The sequence below is a fragment of the Camelina sativa genome, chromosome 11 (genome assembly GCF_000633955.1).
Source record: "Camelina sativa cultivar DH55 chromosome 11, Cs, whole genome shotgun sequence".
NCBI classification, from domain to species: Eukaryota; Viridiplantae; Streptophyta; class Magnoliopsida; order Brassicales; family Brassicaceae; genus Camelina; species Camelina sativa.
The window spans coordinates 13,342,810-13,361,805 of NC_025695.1; the positions used below are offsets into that span (position 1 = coordinate 13,342,810).

The following is an 18,996-nucleotide window of genomic DNA, read 5'->3' on the forward strand; positions in this document are numbered from 1 at the left end:
CCCTCTTTTGTCACACTTTGATCCACAATGTCATTAACCGCTGGACATCTGCCCCTACCACGACCATGTCCGCGTCCACGACCACGTCCACGTCCTGCAATAGCACCACCTCTAATCATCTGCACTACCATGATCAGAAGGCTAAACAACAATCTAAACCATACACAAAAACACAACTTACCGTGGAATCACATTGAAGGCTCGAAGAGGATTTTTTAGGAATTCATGCCACACACAATTGACTAAATCATATAATCAATCAAAGCATATAAATCCACAACATCAACAACACAAAGCCTAGTGAACTCGTACCTAGAACCATAAGGGCTCTGATACCAAACTGAAACGATCTGACCCATTTTTATTGTTTTAAATATATTATTAAACTAGTGATTTTATACTCACTAACATTCTAACTCCAATCAACATACAGCGGAAATAAACAATAACATTAAACCAGAAACTCCACAGAAATAATAACCAATAACTAATGAATTTGATACCAATAACCAACAGTTATAAAGCAATGAGATAACATCCTAAACAACCATTCTAGACCACTACAATCCATTCTAGTAGCATTTCCATCAATGATACTCTAATAATTGTCTTAAATATTAATTAATAATAAAATTAATATTAAATCTCCCACTAACTTCTAGTTATTTTTTTCCCTCCATTGGTCATCTTTTACATATGAATGTCTTAAGAATAAAAAAAACACAAATATATTGCATTTTTGATTCTTTGACGACAAGACAAAAAAAATATCAAACTAGAGTTTTGATTCCAAGTGACACCTAAAAGCTCCAGTACATGAAGATACAAAAACAAGTTGTAGATAGGAGAGTGAAACACCTATCTTAGGAAGTTGATGATCACCAAATGGAGGACTGAGTTGCAGAGAACAAAATCAGCAAAAGCTCTCTCCGGTATCAATCTGGTTGTTTGCAAAGCTCTCTTCAACATCTTTCTTATACATGGCGGTGATTGTGTTGATTTCTCGTTTTAATGAACCAAGCCTCCTTTTAAGAAGAATATGAATCTCTCTCTTCATTTTTTTTTCGGAGCAACAACGAGCATAATTAATCAGAGAAACAAAGTGAGAGAGACCACTAGATTTCGTGGTCTGCATATTATTGTCAATAGTGTCTTCTATGTCCTCTCTGCTTCTCCTAACGATACATGTTTCATGGAAGAATTAGTTGCTGCTTCTTCAGGGTTTTGAGGCTTCGGCAATGACACAACAACTTCTAACACCAACGCCAGCCTTGATTCTTCATCTTATGAGGATTTGTTATTAGCAGATGGCCAGTGTAAATAGGATCAATCAGAATTTCTTGATACCTTTAAAAAAGATACAAAGCAATCAGACTCCATTAAAGACTCCATTGTATGAGCTCCCTTTAAAAAAAATTATCACCATGTCAAAGAGGTGTTAAATACCAATTCAATAACATGGGTTCACAAGCCTAAAGCCTTGCATTGTATGAGCTTCAAGGTTTCTCCATACAAACCAATAAAAATAAGGATTCACACATATTCTCAGCTCACACAAACTAAAAGAAACTATTCTAAAAAAACAGGATTAAAAAACTAATGAAGAGCCTTCAACTTCTTTAATGGGAGGAAAAAGCCTAAAATTCTAAAAGCTTCGAATGATACTACTGTGAGTGGACAAACAGAGAGAGTTTTGAAGAAGGGGAAACACTTATGGGTGTTATAACAGAGGATACAGAAAATATGATCAGAGAGACAATGAATCATAAACTGACTAAACCGCAACGATCTAGTAGAATTCAAAACAGATTGAATCTGGAATCAATCATTAGAAACCAAGGATTACAATTTACAACAACGGAAACATGCTTACCGTCCAAAATTTCAGCTTGATTTACAAAAGGAAAACGAAGAACTCACCGTGAAGACCTCTTCCAATGATTATGGGGATGTTAGCTTCTATGTTAGATAGCCATTAACCCACGATCAAAGGACTCGAGGGATTACATAAGGAGAAGGTGTGTACGGCTAAGAAGACTTGTTTTTTTTTCAATTGATGAAGAACAAAAATAAGAACCAATATAATAATGACACGTAAGGTGTCCTAAAGTAACTAAAAGTGTCGCGGCAGAGATATTTAGAGACACGAAATCTCTTCTGTTCACCTATTAATTTTTTAATTTTATTTTCTTTTAATCATTCTATATTTATAGACACTCAATAAAGTTGTGGGATGAAAATGCCTTAATAGCAGCATAGAACAAACAACCGAACCTTTAGAACATCATCTTCTTTATTGCCTTGATTCTACGATTACACTTTGCATTTACCTGCACCACAAAGATAAATTGAGATGCATGAGTATTGTCATAAACATTTAGTGAGGCGATCTTCCCATCTACTGGGCTATACACAAACAATTGAGAATCCGATGTTAAACAATCAACAAACAACACAACAAACCAGGATAAACAAGTATTAGCCGCCTGCTGAAAGGGTTGGTGTCAACCGACACTCTCCTGGTGTCGATCAACACTAACTCTTGATGTCGAGTGACACTGCTTCTTGATGTCGACTGACACCGCCTCCTCGTGTCGATCGACATTCTTCCCCGACCTGAAAATCCTAGCACCGACACATAAATCAACAAAACTATATATCATGACATGATTTTACAGAAGTAATCATATAAACAACTTACATGTGTATCAAGTGAAAGGAAAAAGGACATTAAACTGTTGTCCTTGAAACAGAATTTTTGAATGAGATGGTTGTAAAACTCTTCCGAGTTCCAAATGATGAAACTCTTGCTGCTCTGGCTCCAAGAAATTATTGAATCTGATGAACTATCATCGACCATGTCATATGTTGTGGTGATGAAAAATGATGTCGAGGTTGACGAGCCTTCATTTTCAGTCATGTTTACCATTTTTGAATCTATAATCGTTACACACTGAAAACCGAGATGGAGATTATTATCTAATTTATCTCAACCTAGCTTCAAAATCCAAAGAAATCTGCTTTCAGTCTAAGCACCCTTTAACTTTTTTTTTTTTTTTTTTTGTGCAAAGTTACATATACTCACAATCTATAAATATTTACAAGTAAAATAGGTCCAAAAATTAAATGTTACCCAAATAAAGTAATTTTCTTTTATAAAAAATCCACAATAATACTATTGTATCTTGTATATTATAGGAATTTTAATAATAAAATTAATATTAAATTAAGAGTATATATTTTGATTTTTTTTCTAAAATGTATTAAATTTTGATAAAATTTTATTATATTTAAAATTTAAAGACCAATTTGGGTAACAATCCAATATTCCCTACATATAATAAATACTAGTTTAACAAATATAGTTTAAGTTCTAGATCCAAAGTTTAAGTTAAATAAATTTTACTAAATTTTATTACTGTAATTTATACACTGTATTTTAAATTATTGATCCAAAGTTTAACTTAATAAAAATTTACTAAATTTTATTATTGTAATCTATACACTTGATAGATACAAATTTTAACTTTTTTTTTTTTTGACAAAATTAAGTTAATAATTTGAATTAAGTTATTTTTCTTGGAAAAATAATTTGAATGAAACCAGCTAATGAAGTTGTTAATGCAAACCGAATAGATACGGTGGACCGGCAGAAAGTGGATTCCCACAAATAAGGGTCCAAAAAGCCCAAAAAGGGAACTTGTTGGAAAAATGGGAGAGAGTTCCATTGTTTAGCTTAAGATACACAGTAGCAAGAAAATATATCTTGTTACGTTAATGTTAATAACATTTTCCTATGTTTTTGAAACAACCTCTCCCCCACCCTCAGGACCTTGCTTATTTTTCACAATCTACTGGTAAGTTAATCCATCTTTCATGATGATATATGAATATGATTTAATCATCTACTCGCCATGAAACCGAATAACCGATTGTTCTAGTAGTATGTGTTTTCTTGTGCTTGAAGGTGAACTTTTCTATAATTAGAGGGTCTAGAGCTCACAGCTAAAACTCAAAATTTTGTCGCGTGCCCAACATTATTTAAAAGATAATTAAGGTATCGCGTGTTAAACTTATAGAAGGTTGAATTGTGAGTTAAAGCTGGTTCATATTAAGTGTGTGTTCAAAAGATTCGTTGAAACCACATGCTGGAGTGACATTGTTGTGGATGGAGGTTAAAATCGCGTTCATTGGGCTGGGTGTGTCAGATTTTTGGTCAATAGCAATATCATTTTCGTCTAAAAATGTGAAAAGAGTTGAAATGTGAACTTTCTAAGAGCTAGAGAAGTAACATGTCTAATGAGCATGCAGTTTCGTTTTTACCAATTATTATTCGTGAAATTAATTCGTTTATCTTAATTAGATTTGTGCATACATATATCACTATTTAGAGATGAAAAAGAACATCGTAAATTCGTTATATATAATAATTCCACATAATTATATTTAGAAACGAGCATCCTATTTTGTTATAAATTATAACGTTTGTCTATACCATCATCAGCTAGGTTGTCTTAATAGAAACAACCATAATTGTTTAGAAATTATAAAAGATAGGTCATCATCCTATCTCGTTACATATATATTATTTCTTCATAACTTTGATACCGCCGTACGTGGACGTCAATCATGGTGATCTTTCAGTTGCCGATCATGGTTTCGCTTTGTTGGCCTTCGATGGTTTCTCCGATGGTCCGGCCTCTCCCTCCACCGGTCTCACCGTGATCGCCATGATATCAATGCAGCACTGGAGAAGCTTCTCGGCAATTGCTTCTAACTCAGCCTCCGTCGTCGTGTTGTTGCGCACGCGCACATTGACGGCTTTAGTCAGGTCGCACAAGTTCTCAGACAATTGTTTTCTCTTGCTCTCCATAGCGCTCTGTTCTTACTCTCTCTTCTTCTCGATTTTTTTTGTTTTTTGTTTTTTTGTTTGATAAGAATAAATTTCGTTTGTGATACTGTAACTAAACGCAATCACCTATGTAATGTTTATATATGAGATTAGCTTATACATATCATGTCTACTAGACTTGTTCTTTAAGTTTTGTTTCGGCTACTACTTATGAGCTATATGCATGTTTGCGTTAGGTCTTCTTAATTACCACTTTTGTATACATGATCTGTAATTTTAATTTCATCTACACGTCTATTGCTATTGCTTAGTTTAAACCACAAATGCGATGATAGTTAATTTATTATCTATATCTATAAAGTTAGTTTTCATTTCTTCTCATTCTGCCATCTAAGCAACATTATTTTTTTAACTTAAAAATAAATTTAAAATATTCATTTAGCCCTAACCTATAATTAATAGAGAGTTTAAATAAATAAAAAATTAATTATGTAAAATAAAAGAATGTTAAAATAAGAAAACAAAACTATAAATTCTTTATTAATGATAATAATAGAATTTAACTTTTCTTTTAACTAGCCATAATTTAAAATTTCAAATGTGTAAGCAATTTTTAGAATGGAAGTAAATTTTAAATTCATGGTAGGATAAAACAAAATTAATGTAATTGTATTTATAATATTTTAAACAAAAAAATTTGAAAGTGAATCTATATTTATAAAGTTAGCTTTCCTCTCTTCTCGTTCTGCCACCTAAGCAACATTATTTTCTTAACTTTAAAATAAACTTAAAATATTCATTAGTCTATATTTATGTTACCTATAATTAATAGGGAGATTAAATAAATAAAAAAAATTAATTATGTAAAATAAATGAAATGTTAAAATGAAAAAACAGTACTATAAATTTTTTGGGGATTTTCAAAAATACCTCTTTTTCGATGTCACTTTTCAAAAATATCTTTTTATAGTGTCTATTTTCAAAAATACACTTTTTAATATATAAAATGACAATATTCTAGACCCTAAACCCCAAATACTAAACTCTAACCCGTAAAAACTATACCCTAAATGTAAAATGGAAAATTCAAACCTAAAAAAAATTCTAAAATTAATTTAACATAGGGTAATTGTGTAAAAAAGGGCAAAAATAAAAAAATTAAAAAAGATATTTTTTAGAAAAGTTATCTAAAAAAGACATTTCTAACAAATTCAGTAAATTTTAAATTAGTCATCTTTTTACACTACCCTCGGCAACAAAGTTCCCCAATTTCTTCAAAGAAAAAATTTCGGTAATCTAAACACAAAACCTAAGATAAAAATCGATATGTATGGATTAGAGAACCAAATACACTATTGTTACCTTAAAGTTTAATTGTAGCCTAAACTAGTTTAGTACTACTAGTGCCACTGTCGTATCACACAACATGAGTTCAAGTATGAGTTGTAGTACTTCTAGTGATAATAACGGACATATGCAACATTTAGGAAACTGAACCAAAAAAAAAAAAAAATGATTGTTGTTAGTTCATCATCAACTCTTCAAGTACCGATTCTGACATTTACAGAGAGAGCGAAATCTCTGTCGGAGATTAAACAAGCTCATGCCTTTATGCTCAAAACAGGTCTTTTTCAGGACACCTATTCCGCGAGCAAGCTTATCGCCTTTGCTGCAACCCAAACAAACCCAGAACCCAATACTGTCTCTTACGCTCACTCTATCCTCAATCGGATCGATAGCCCTAATGGGTTCACTCACAATTCCGTCATCAGGGCTTATGCTAATAGCTCTACCCCTGAGATGGCTCTAGTCGTGTTTCGTGATATGCTTCTCGGCCCTGTTTTCCCCGATAAGTACAGCTTCACGTTCGCGTTGAAAGCTTGTGCTGCGTTTTGTGGGTTTGAGCAAGGAAGGCAAATTCACGGTCTTTTTATGAAGAGTGGTCTGATGACTGATGTGTTTGTCGAGAATACTTTGGTTAACGTTTATGCGAGGAGCGGTTACTTCCAGATTGCGCGTAAAGTGCTCGACGAAATGCCTGTGAGAGATGCTGTTTCGTGGAACTCGTTGTTGAGTGCTTATCTTGCAAAGGGTTTGGTAGAAGAAGCTCGTGCGTTGTTTGATGAGATGGAGGAACGGAATGTGGAGTCTTGGAATTTTATGATTTCGGGTTATGCTGCTGCTGGTTTGGTTAAGGAAGCCAAGGAGATCTTCGACTCTATGCCGGGGAAAGATGTGGTTTCTTGGAACGCTATGGTGACTGCTTATGCACATGTGGGTTGCTACGACGAGGTGTTAGAGGTTTTCAATGAGATGCTGGATAGTTCCACAGAGGAACCAGATGGTTTTACTCTTGTTAATGTTTTATCTGCGTGTGCTAGTCTTGGATCCCTGAGTCAAGGTGAGTGGGTACATGTTTACATAGACAAGCATGGGATTGAGATTGAAGGGTTTTTGGCTACAGCTCTTGTGGATATGTATTCTAAATGTGGGAAGATTGATAAGGCTCTTGAAGTGTTTAGAGCTACTTCAAAGAGAGATGTCAGTACATGGAACTCGATCATCTCGGGTTTAAGCGTCCATGGTCTTGGAAATGATGCTTTAGAGATCTTCTCAGAGATGGTGTATGAAGGTTTTAAACCAAACGGTATCACATTTGTTGGTGTTCTGTCTGCCTGCAATCATGTAGGTTTGTTAGACCAGGCTCGCAAACTTTTTGAAATGATTAATAGTGTTTATGGGGTTGAGCCAACTATTGAACACTATGGTTGTATGGTGGATTTGCTTGGTCGGATGGGAAAAATTGAGGAAGCAGAGGAGCTTGTGAACGAGATTCCAGCAGAAGAGGCTTCGGTTTTACTAGAATCTCTCCTTGGTGCCTGTAAAAGGTTTGGAAGATTGGAACAAGCAGAGCGTATAGCAAATCGGTTACTGGAATTGAATCCACGTGAGAGTTCAGGTTATGTTCAGATGTCAAACTTGTATGCCTCTAATGGGAGATGGGATGAGGTTATGGAGGTGAGAAGAAAGATGAGAGCAGTAAACGTAAACAAGAAGCCTGGATGCAGCATGATTGAAGTTGACGGGGTTGTCCATGAGTTCCTAGCTGGAGAAGGACTAAGAATCGACTAAAACTTGGTAATTTCCAAAAATTATGTTGCTCTTATTCTGTCAATTATATAGAATAATTAGTTATAACCAAGAAGCATGAAGTTAGGGGTGGTACATCCTAGAAAGCTTAAACTATTCACAGATCATAATGATGAATCATGCACTGATCTTTATATTACTATATATTATACACCAAAATTAATGAAAATTCATATCATTATGCACTTGCTGAAACACATGGATGATCATATCATGATATTCATTGGTATTGAGTCTGAGATAACAAACCAGAAGCTCTTTGAGTTCTTCAGGGTGGTTGATACCATTCTCCATGATCATTTCAATCATTGAATCTCTAAAATCCTTCTGAGGATCGCTCGAGCATTTCACTACTGCAAAGCTTTCGTTCTCCATTCCTCCATCTGCTGTTTCTATCAGAATCTCGTGCTCCCGTGCTCTCAGTTTAGCCTTCTTCAAGTCTTCGATAGCTTTAACTCTGCATTTTTCAGATGCTCTTGGTGAAAACACTCTAACCTTGTTGTTTTCTTTTGCTCCTAATCTGTTTAGCTCCCTTTTTAGGTACAGAGATTTTCTCTGTTGGTCAGCCTTCAGCTTCACTTCTCTTAGTTTTACTTCCTTGAGCTTTTGCCATTGAGGAGCTGATTTTGTTACAGTATGACCAAGATTCATGGAATCCTCTTTACTGTAACTTCCTGTACCTGTCCTTCTCGCTGGTTTTTTCGCCTTGACCTCTACATCTTGTTCTGATCTCTTTGGCTTTTGTTCGAGAAGCCTTTGGTCACGTCTCTCACATCTCTGCTTATCTCTGTTCACCTGAATTCTTGGCGTCATGATCACAGTTCCTTTGTCTCTATCCATTGCCTCTACTTCCAGAAAGCCACACGTCTCTCTTTTGAAGTCTCTTACTTTCTTCCTTACACTGCTCATTATCTCTTCAAACTTCTCATTGGACTCCCTATCTGCTGATCTTGTTGCAGCGTTCTCCTTTTCTATTTGTACTCTCTGAAAGCTTTTTCTGCTCTCACTAATATCATTCCGACGTTTAGTAGAACTTAAGGAAGATTTTGTAGACATGGTCTGGCTAGCTTCATCATCTTGCTTCTTCTCTTTTGCAGGTTTCAAGTCAGAAGAACCGCTTAACTTTGAAAACCAAGAAACAGGAGGAGCACGAGACAACCCGTAAGAAGAAGAAGATGAAGAAGAAACAGGTTTCTTCCTTCCCCATCTCATCATTCCTAATGATGGAAGAATCTGAAAAAGTTTGGTGCTGTCTTTGTTAACCGGGTTTCTTAGGCTATAGACTATGAAGAGATGTATAAAAGTGAAGGGATGTATCTAGAGCTTACTGCTGTAATATTGTTAGGTCGTTGTGTTTAATAGGGAGATGAACTTTAACGGGTAAAAGCTAGTTGCAGTTTGAAAAAAAGAACCAAACCCGCCTGAAGAATCCTGTGACCACTTTTAGCCTAGTTAACTTTTTCTTTTATTGGTTCTGTTATCTCTGGGTACGTTCTGGAATTTATAACAAAGTGGGGGACCAGTTTTATCAATCAAAAACCAAACTTCATTGATGACAAAGACGTAGGCCTCTCTCTCTCTCTCTTTCTCTTCTTTCGGTGTAACGTGACCGACCCAAGAACCACAAGAATCTTCCCATCCTTTTAGTTTGTAGTAGCTGTCTTAATACCGTAAGAACATTGAGTTCTTAGATCATGGAATCTAGTGGCTTTGCAGTGGTTACATGATTTACACATCCTTAGTCATGTCGCAAAGCTGATACAAATATTACCCTCGAAACCCGAGTGTCGTCCAACATAACAATATGATTGGTACTGGTCCCGGTCTCTCTCTGGTCCTAGTCTGAGAGGTGTTATATAATCATGAAGAAGGTAAAGTTGATGGATTTTGTGTTATCTCAAAGTTAGAGATTTTGTGAAGTTTTGAGGAAGATGTGGTCCTGACCTTTAAAAGAACAGCTAAAAAACTCTCCATATGGATATATCACCTACCTTGAGGTATGGTTTGTGTCACCCGCCAACAACTTGTTCATGATTTTAATTTAATTTTAGTTTCTTTTTTGTTTCTTCTTCTATATAGTATAGCCATCAAAATGGGGATAGAGAAGAGTTTTGAATTTTTATACATTATTTTTGTGTGTCGCTTGTATTGTCAAGACTTGGGTTTGAAGCATTAACCAATTTCAGTCTCTTCTACTTTACTATCTGAAAAGGAATAAAAGAATAATTACAAAAAAGAATAAAACCCCATCCCGTAATTTTTTTTCTCCTGACCAAGAAGATAAATAAAACTGTAATTTTGTAGTTATATCTTTTAAGATTTTTTGGAGACTAGTCTCATTCTCATATATATTTATCAAATAGGACAAGACATTATAATATAATCACGGCTACGTCCTTGGTGATAGCGACGATACGTACCCCCGTTATGTTTTCTTGATATAGAAGAGTACATACATGTTGTAAATTAATTTTTATGAATAATTTGAGTTATCAATTAAACCCTGTACTAAAAAGTTAAGTAGAGAGTTAAAAGATGGCTTATTATATATTAGAAGACTATAGTTTGAATGTGGTTAATGTTAGCCAATAGCCACGTGATTAAATTGATTGGTTTGATCATGTGGTTAACATAACAACAGCATTCAATCTTTGGTCTACTACTTATTCAAGATTATTTTCTGTGTTTACTTGCAGATTAGTTTATACAAAAAAAAACATATATAAAAAGAACATACAGTAAACATATATAGTTTGTAGAAGAAAAAAAAAATTGATCCAAACAGTCATTATTTTGGTTTTTTAAGAATCTTTGACCCCCGATCGGATCCGGCCGAATGCAGTGATCCGCTGATACCAAAAGACATTTCAGGTCGTCGTTGCGTGTTGTTTTACAAACTTGTTGTAAATTAATACACGATCATCAAGTCACCTTTTGACTGTTTTAAACTTTTAATTGACTCGATTATTGTTATCATGTAGTATTAAATTGTGTTTCCACAAATCAGTAGTATCATCATCAATGCAATGTTATTTTGAAAAACATATGATTTTCTTGTTGATACTAAAATTATAGTTGAATATTTGCGTTCGGTATGGTATTCATTATTAGCAAACAAACAATTGGGAACACTGTATATGTAACCAATCTACATTTATCATAAGTCATTTTTAACACTTAAATATCCGAAAAATTAATGGTCCACACAAGAATTATTGTCTTCGTTTTCCTCGCTCTCACCATTCTACTTGCGGGTAAGACTTGTCTCATTAGATCGAAACCGCATTAAAGGGGTTCTTTTATTCTGGTTACTACTACAGTTTTTTTGTTTTTTTTTTTTGAAACAGAATTACTATACTTTAAACCGAAGATTTTGAATATGTGGTGTGTGTGTATACGTTGTTTTGCAGATATTGAAGCGACAAAGGTGGTGAATGAAGATTCAGTTTGGTCTTTCATTAACAAAGGAGCTTCATTGTGTCGCAACGATCACCCTGAATTTGGAGTATTTACTAATAATAGTAAGTGTAACAAAAGAGGTGGCTTTTGCAAGATAAAAATTTGTCATTGCTACTGCATGTAAACTATAAACTCCACACTTTTCAATAAATAACTGATTGTTAGGATACAAACAATGTCCCACATCTGAAGATTAGAAAATAAGTTTCTAATTTATAAGCCAAGACCAACTCCAATTAGTATGAGGTCTTTTAGGAATGAGCCTAATAAGAAATCCGTGCGGGCTTTACCACCTGGGCCCAAAGCGGACAATATCATACTAATAAGAGAGTTGGCTTGGGCTTGGAAAGCCCAATAATTGGTATCAGAGCTCGGGCTCAGGATTTCACAGACTCAAGCATGGCCTTGTAAACACACAAGGAGGATCCAGAGACTTTAAGGTGGAGTTATCTGCAGTGTTTGATTCAGGTTCAAGGCTGTGAAAGGTGAATTAAAGCATCATCCAAAAGGCTCAAACTTGTCAAAACAGGAATTCAATTTCCGCTGCGATCACAAGGTAATTGTGATGTTCTGTTTTGAAGCTTCTGAATATTCAAAACTGTTTCAGCTTAGGGAATCTAGACACTAGGAGAACACAAGGATGTAGACGTCTTCAACTATTGGAAAGTCAGTTTTCGGTTGTTGAAAGTCTATGTAGTGGTGTTCGGGAATTGGCTGAAGTTACAACTATAGGAGTCACAGATTTACTAAAGGACGCCTTCAGAGGTGAATCTGTGTGTAAGAGGGTTGTTAGGTCAACAAGTTGTATCGAAGATTCAGATGAGTATGAAGATGGACCAGACAATTTACGTTGAAATGGTCAGATTTGAGAGGTGCTGGGTGAATGGTTAAGTCTCAGGAATGGACCAAGTTGTCAGATATTTGAAAGGACTACAATCAAGGTAGGTTTACAGAGAATGGGAATGCAGAAGAGTACCAAGAGTCGAAGTTGCAGTCAGTGATATTTTCTTTGTCAAGGTGGAGTTTGTTCTTCAAGGTGACTTAAAATCTCTAGAAGACTTCTGTAGACGTTGTAGGACTGTGCAAGAGTTTGCAAGTAAGTGCAAGAATCTACAAGGTTGGCGCAAGGTTTCTGGGGTTAGGTTTTGCATTGAGAATAAAATCACAAACTAGAAAAGTTTTGGTTCACCTGTATGCATCTACAGAAATGATCTGGTGGATAAATCTTCTGAAGGTATCACTTGTAGAAAGTTTAAGTGTTCTGTAAATAACACTCAATAATGAAGCTTGTGAGTATAAGGGGAAGATTCAAGTAGATATTTGTTGGTTAAAGATGCATGTTATGATAGACAAGACTAGTAGAAGACTAGTGGGTCTAGTAACATCAATAAGTTTCTCAAGAATCACTTACATGGAGGTTAAGCGAAGATTCATCAATGGTGAAGACATGTCAAGTTGTATTGATGAATGGTGAGAAAAGGTATGATGCTGGTACCAAGTTTCATCTTGGTAAGGTCTGCAGAAGTGAAGAACTAATGCAGAGTTATGTTAACAGTAGGTGTGGCTTCTGGGATTCTAGAGTGAAGCACTAAAGACTGTTACAGGGAGACTAGCAGAGGTTCAAAAGCTGTTGATCGGACATCCGTTTTAACATGAGGTTGAGCAAGAGTTTGTATTGTCAGATCATACAGGCTGGGTTTAAAAGTCAGTTGGTTAAACAAATGGGATGTAAACTCAATCTTAGGAGTAATGCATTGAGTTGAGATTGTTTACATGATGAATCAGGGATTGTTTCAGGTTTGAAGCATGTATGATTCATGTGTTCTACATGGGATTCAGGAGAGTTTGGTTCAAGCTCAGTGCACATGAGGGGAATCAAAGGTCGACCAAGTGAATCAGGTTGCAGACGGATACAGATGATATACAATCATGATAACAGGTCTGTGGTGTTTATCAGAAACCATGGAAAAGGTTGTGATGATTTGTGCTGAGAGGTTGATATCTCAGGCTTTACTTGTTATAAGGGTTTTCAAGACCAAAGTTCTACAAGTCAGGTGTTACCTGTGGNAACTCAATCTCAAGAGTAATGCATTGGGTTGAGATTGTTTACATGATGAATCAGAGATTGTTTCAGGATTGAAGTATGTATGATTCATGTGTTCTGCATGAGATTCAAGGAAGTTTGGTTCAAGCTCAGTGCACATGAGGGGAATCAAAGGTCGACCAAGTGAATCAGGTTGCAGACGGATACAGATGATATACAATCATGATAACATGTCTGTGGTGTTTATCAGAAACCATGGAAAAGGTTGTGATGATTTGTGCTGAGAGGTTGATATCTCAGGCTTTACTTGTTATAAGGGTTTTCAAGACCAAAGTTCTACAAGTCAGGTGTTACCTGTGGTTAAATTAGAAGTTCTGGTTCTAAGTAGAGCTGTTGTGAGGAACATAAGAATCAAGTAAAGGTCTTCATAAGTGTTTCTAAGACCAAGAGAAATAAGATTGAAGAAGATGATTTGTGTAAGGAGTTACACGAACTTGTTGGGACAGCTGAAGTGCATCGTAAGCGATTCAGAGAAGCTGTCAAGAACAAGGGTGAAGTTGTATTGCTTCACAGACTGAAATTTCAGAAAATTTGAATATAGTGACAGTCATGAGACAGTCTAAGGATTCGATAGGTACTGAGAATTTCATAGCAATGTCAAAGTATGGCATTGGAGGACACAAAAGAACAGTCAATGTTGGTTGTGTTCTGTATTGATGATCAATGAATCAAGGTTGTAAGGGTTTCTTCAGATGTCGGATTCAGTGGTCAGAGTTCGTCTACAAGCGGGATTACAATCATAAGGAGAAGAAAGCTTGAGGGAGAGTCGCGAATCTCTTGAAGTTTCTAAAGATGAAGTTGAAAATTCCTAAGGTTGACGAAGATAGAGATCATTGCAAGTTGCAGGTTCTACAGAGAAGGAAAGTTTTGTTTATTCTTCTCAGGAAAGAATCAACACAAAGGGGATTTTTTGAGTTGGACCAAATGAAGCAAAAGGTGGAGTTTGTTGTAAATGTTTGCTTCATATGGGCTTATTTGGTCTGAGCTAGAAACTGGGCCCATATTGGTATGTAGCCCATACATGATCCAGGTTGTGTAATCTGCAAGGGTAAACCGACATAAGCTCTAGGGTTTCACTATAAAAGGGAAACTAGGGTCGAAGAAACAATATATGTGTTAAGCAAAAAGACGCACTAAAGAAGTTGGTGGTATGTTGGTGGCGGTTGTAGGGCATAGCGCAGGGCAGATGCAGAGACGCAGGGCACAATGTAGAGAGCATGCCCAGGGCGTCGTACATGGGGCTTGAAGCTGTGCGCAGAACCATGATAAAGTAGCAGAAGCTTGGCTAGGGTCGAAGGGCTGAGAGCCGGGCATAACCTTGTCTAGGTTTAAGGTGTCTTCAGGACACTCTGATGAGAGACGAAGGTGGAGCTGCTTCTTTGGGTTCTGGAAGTATTTCAAGGTTATATATGGAGGTGAGAGCTGAACCAAAAACAGAGAGAGGGGAAGAAGAAAAGCTAGATCTATTATGTGTTTTCTTCTTCAGGTTTCTTTGTAGTTGTTAGCTCTCTAAGCTTGTATGTGAAACAGTAGTGTAAACCTTGGTTGATTGATAGTGGATGTTTGTGGGAGAAGGTTCCCACACGAGATGTACCCTCTGCATGAGGAGAACTCGTTAAATCTATGTGTTATGTTTATGTTGCATATTGATCTGTGAAGTAGAAGAGGAGTAGGGGCAGAGTCGCGGTATGCGGTTCACTACAGAGGTAAATCGGGGTCTGCGATTCTCAACAATTTGTATGAGAGCCTAGGTCGAAAATTGGACCTAGGGGAATGGGTGTGGGCTCTCTGTTCGGTGTGGGAGGATCTCTCAAAAAGATGACATGATTAAGGATGCCTCAAGAATACTTCAGGAATAAAGGGGTACCGGAGCCTAGGTTCCTGGGTTTCGCTGAAGGGGAGGCCAAAGTATCATGGTACATAGGTTGAGAGGAGGTTTGTTGGGATACAAACAATGTCCCACATCTGAAGATTAGAAAATAAGTTTCTAAAATATAAGTCAAGACCAACTCCAATTAGTATGAGGCCTTTTGGGAATGAACTCAATAAGAAATCCGTGCGGACTTTGCCACTTGGACACAAAACGGACAATATTATACTAATAGGGAAATTGGCTTGGGCTTGGAAAACCCAACACTAATCAATACAACTATCATTCTGTTCACATTTCGAGTTCAAATGTTTTTGTTTCAAACTTCAAATAATAATAATTAGTAGATGAAATCTTTAGGTGTAATAAGAATTAGTAAATGGGCCAATAAAATAAAACCAGTAGGTATTTGTATAAATAGCCAATCCTAAAATACATTTGAAGCTTGAAGCTTGAAGCTGAAGTCACCTAACTAATAATACTCTTTCTTAACATTGACGTCATCGCAGAGACAATTTTGAGATTTAATTTTCTGTACTACTACTTCGCTTTCGATAGTCTTTATGAAAATATTATATATTTGGATTTGTGCTTCCTTGTAATCATTAAATCTGTTCATAAATTGTAAATCTGTTCTTAATTCAAAAGTTCACTAAAAGTATTTAATTAATTTGTTTAAATTTCTTTTCAATAACAGTATATGTATATTACAGCAATAAAAGTGGATTTAAAAGTAATTTATCTAATAATATATGAAAAAATCAATCTAATAATATTAGATTTTAGAAGACTTTTTAACTTGACTAAATACATTCCTTTAATTTGGGGGTAAAAGAACTAAAATATTTAAATAATGAGATCTAATCTATATAATAATAACAGTATGAATAAATACCAACAACAGTTACGATTTTTTTGTCGTACCTTTTCATTATATAACTTTTTAATATTTACTTTTTTAAAAAATCGTATGATTGCGTCTGTTTATTGTAGAATTGTATTTTTTTAAAAAAAGAAAAACATATGGTTGCTTCTGTTCATTGTACAGTTGTGTCTTTTCACGATATCTTATTCACAACTTTTCGTTCCGATAGTTATGTTTATGTTTATGTCTTTTGAACTATATATACTAGATACCTGCCCGATGTGCGGGTTTAAAGTTTTGTAAATAAAATTAAATTTAATAAAAATATAATAAAATTTATTGTACATTATTTATAACTTTTGTTTTTGCTATAATACATTGATTTATATCTATATACAAATCTTTGATTTATGTTACCATTAAAAGTGTATTTTTTACACCTATGTATATTGTATGTTACAAATATATTATTTATCACCACCTAGAAAATGTCTATATGAACAAATTAAACCAACGTCTCTTTAGTTTCATTTTTGCATAGTTTCTTTAATCACTAAAATTGTTGGCTCAAAAAATATTTTGAATAAAAAATAAATTACATCACAATAGTGTATGACTAACTAGGGGTGGGCAAAAAAATCGAAAACCGAAAAACCGAACTGAACCGAACCGAAATAATAGGTTTGGTTTGGTTATGGTTAAGTCTAAAAATCCGTTTGGTTTTCATTTTAGTTAAGCATTTGGTTTAGGTTTAGTCTGGTTAAAAACCGTAAAACCGAATGATTTTTTTGGTTTTTTTTTTAAATATGATAAATTATATATAATTAGTTTCTCCAACTTATAACTTTATATTATATAACAATATCAGTTCTGCCCTCCTCCCTTATGGAGAGAACCTTGCGTCCAACCTCCTCCATCATGGAGAGAACCTTCGCTCCGCCTTCCTCCCTTGGGGAGATAACATTGCATACAACCTCCCTCACCTTCCTTCCTTGGAGAGATAACCTTGCGTCTAACCTCCTCCATCATAGAAAGAACCTCGGCTCTTCCCTCCTCCTGTGTGGAGAGAACATGTTCACGTCTTTTAGCTATCTCAAAGTTGCTTGCTCCAACAACCAATGAAACTAAAGATCATTTTCCAACGTCACAAAATCTTATGTTTTTCAAATCTATCTATGTTTGTTGTAGGCTTGTGTTTGATTAGCCTATTTCATCCAACCATTAGGTTGATAACCTTCTCCTCTTTATCTACTTTTAAGATTCAACGAATGGTAACAATTATGTTTGCACAAAAAAAAAGGTCTATGACCAACCAATCAAGGTTGAAAAATAAGAAGAAAATTAATTTAATATAATTTATGAAATAATAAAAAATTGTAAGCGCGGTAATATATGAATCTCAAATAGTTCAAAGATGAAAATATAAATTAAATAAAACAATCTAAAACTACTACAATAAATTTTAAAATACAATATTAGAAAAAGAAGATGCATATATTAACCTTCCTTTTTTTTTGTCAACATATTAATCTTACCATTCCAAACAGAAAAATAGAAAGTAGGAGTATATTTTGGTTTAAAAATTAAGGGAAATTTGTCTTCCCATTAAAAAAAGTTTGACCAATAGAACAAAGTTGAAAACAATATTTTGAATAAATTATTTTGTTAGATGAATAATATGAGACGATCTATGTTTATATAGAAGTGAGTATTTACATTTTTTAGAATTAATATTTTTTTGTATATTTTCTTTAAGGGACGCTTGCAAAACTAGACCCCTAACTTGGGTCAATTGCAATACTAGACCCCTCTTTTTCTCTCTCCAACATTTGCCACTTTCTCCCAAATAAATCCTTATGTGTTCATTGTATTCAAAAAATGCCATTATTTCTGATTTATTTTGAATTTTTTGCGAAAAGCTTTATTACATCCATATCCTCATCTTCTTCTTTTATTTACGGTTGTGCCACCGCCATCAATTTTCCACCAACCATGACCAACCAAATTTGAAGCTCTTAATGCTTCAACAACCCGAATTTGTGAGCTTAAATAACACACAATGCTATGAAAACTTCATTTTCTTCCATCTCCTCTCCATTTTACTCCAAAATTTTTGCAAGTGCGTTTATCTTGTTATATGTCGTGATCGATTAAATTGGTGCTGGGTATCTTCCGTGGTGACTAAAGACGATGTTTTTGGTGCTTGACATTGCGAAACAACCACCGATAAGGTTATTTTCCGGTATATTCGTGATTTTCCTTGAGTTTTTGTCGAAATTAGACTTTATTTTTTAGTCCAACCGTCATAATATCATGTAAAGTCTAGTATGTGTTCAGTCTTGCAATTTAAAATTTATCGAGTTACGAGCCCGTAGACTGAAATTTCAGTCTGCTTAATTTCATTTGAAAACAAAAAAAATATGGTTTAGACTGCATTATAACCTTTTCGTCGGATACTTTGTTTGCAGTCTGCTAAGGTTTATATTTGCAATTGACCAAATTCTTAACTTTTTAGTTATGACTGCCGGATGAAGTCTTCTTACGATAATAAAAGAGTAGACTTCTATAGTGGCTATTTTTGGGGTTGACCAAAATATAAAAGCATTGACCGAAATATTATTGATAGAAAATTAATTAGTTGACTACAAAAGAAGTCTACTAATTAAATAAATTAAAATGTTGGTGAACCCCAAAAA

General features: G+C 34.9%; 2 protein-coding genes and 1 long non-coding RNA gene across 3 annotated transcripts; 1 reads left to right on the forward strand and 2 right to left on the reverse strand.

Moving 5' to 3' along the window:
* On the reverse strand, positions 640 to 2,055 carry LOC104723175. Its single transcript, XR_757303.2, has 2 exons — positions 1,874 to 2,055; positions 640 to 1,347 (listed from the first exon to the last, which is right to left on the reverse strand). It is a non-coding gene; the product is annotated as an uncharacterized LOC104723175 (long non-coding RNA).
* Positions 6,320 to 9,188, forward strand: LOC104723177 (pentatricopeptide repeat-containing protein At4g18840-like; the record flags this gene model as incomplete). Its single annotated transcript, XM_010441503.2, has 2 exons — positions 6,320 to 7,990; positions 9,100 to 9,188. A coding segment is annotated over one exon (1,665 nt), but the record flags the coding sequence as incomplete, so codon positions are not given.
* On the reverse strand, positions 8,110 to 10,108 carry LOC104723176 (transcription repressor OFP5). The gene has a single exon (XM_010441502.2). It carries the CDS (start codon positions 9,215 to 9,217, stop codon positions 8,162 to 8,164), a length of 1,056 nt encoding a protein of 351 aa, XP_010439804.1. The 5' UTR covers positions 9,218 to 10,108; the 3' UTR covers positions 8,110 to 8,161.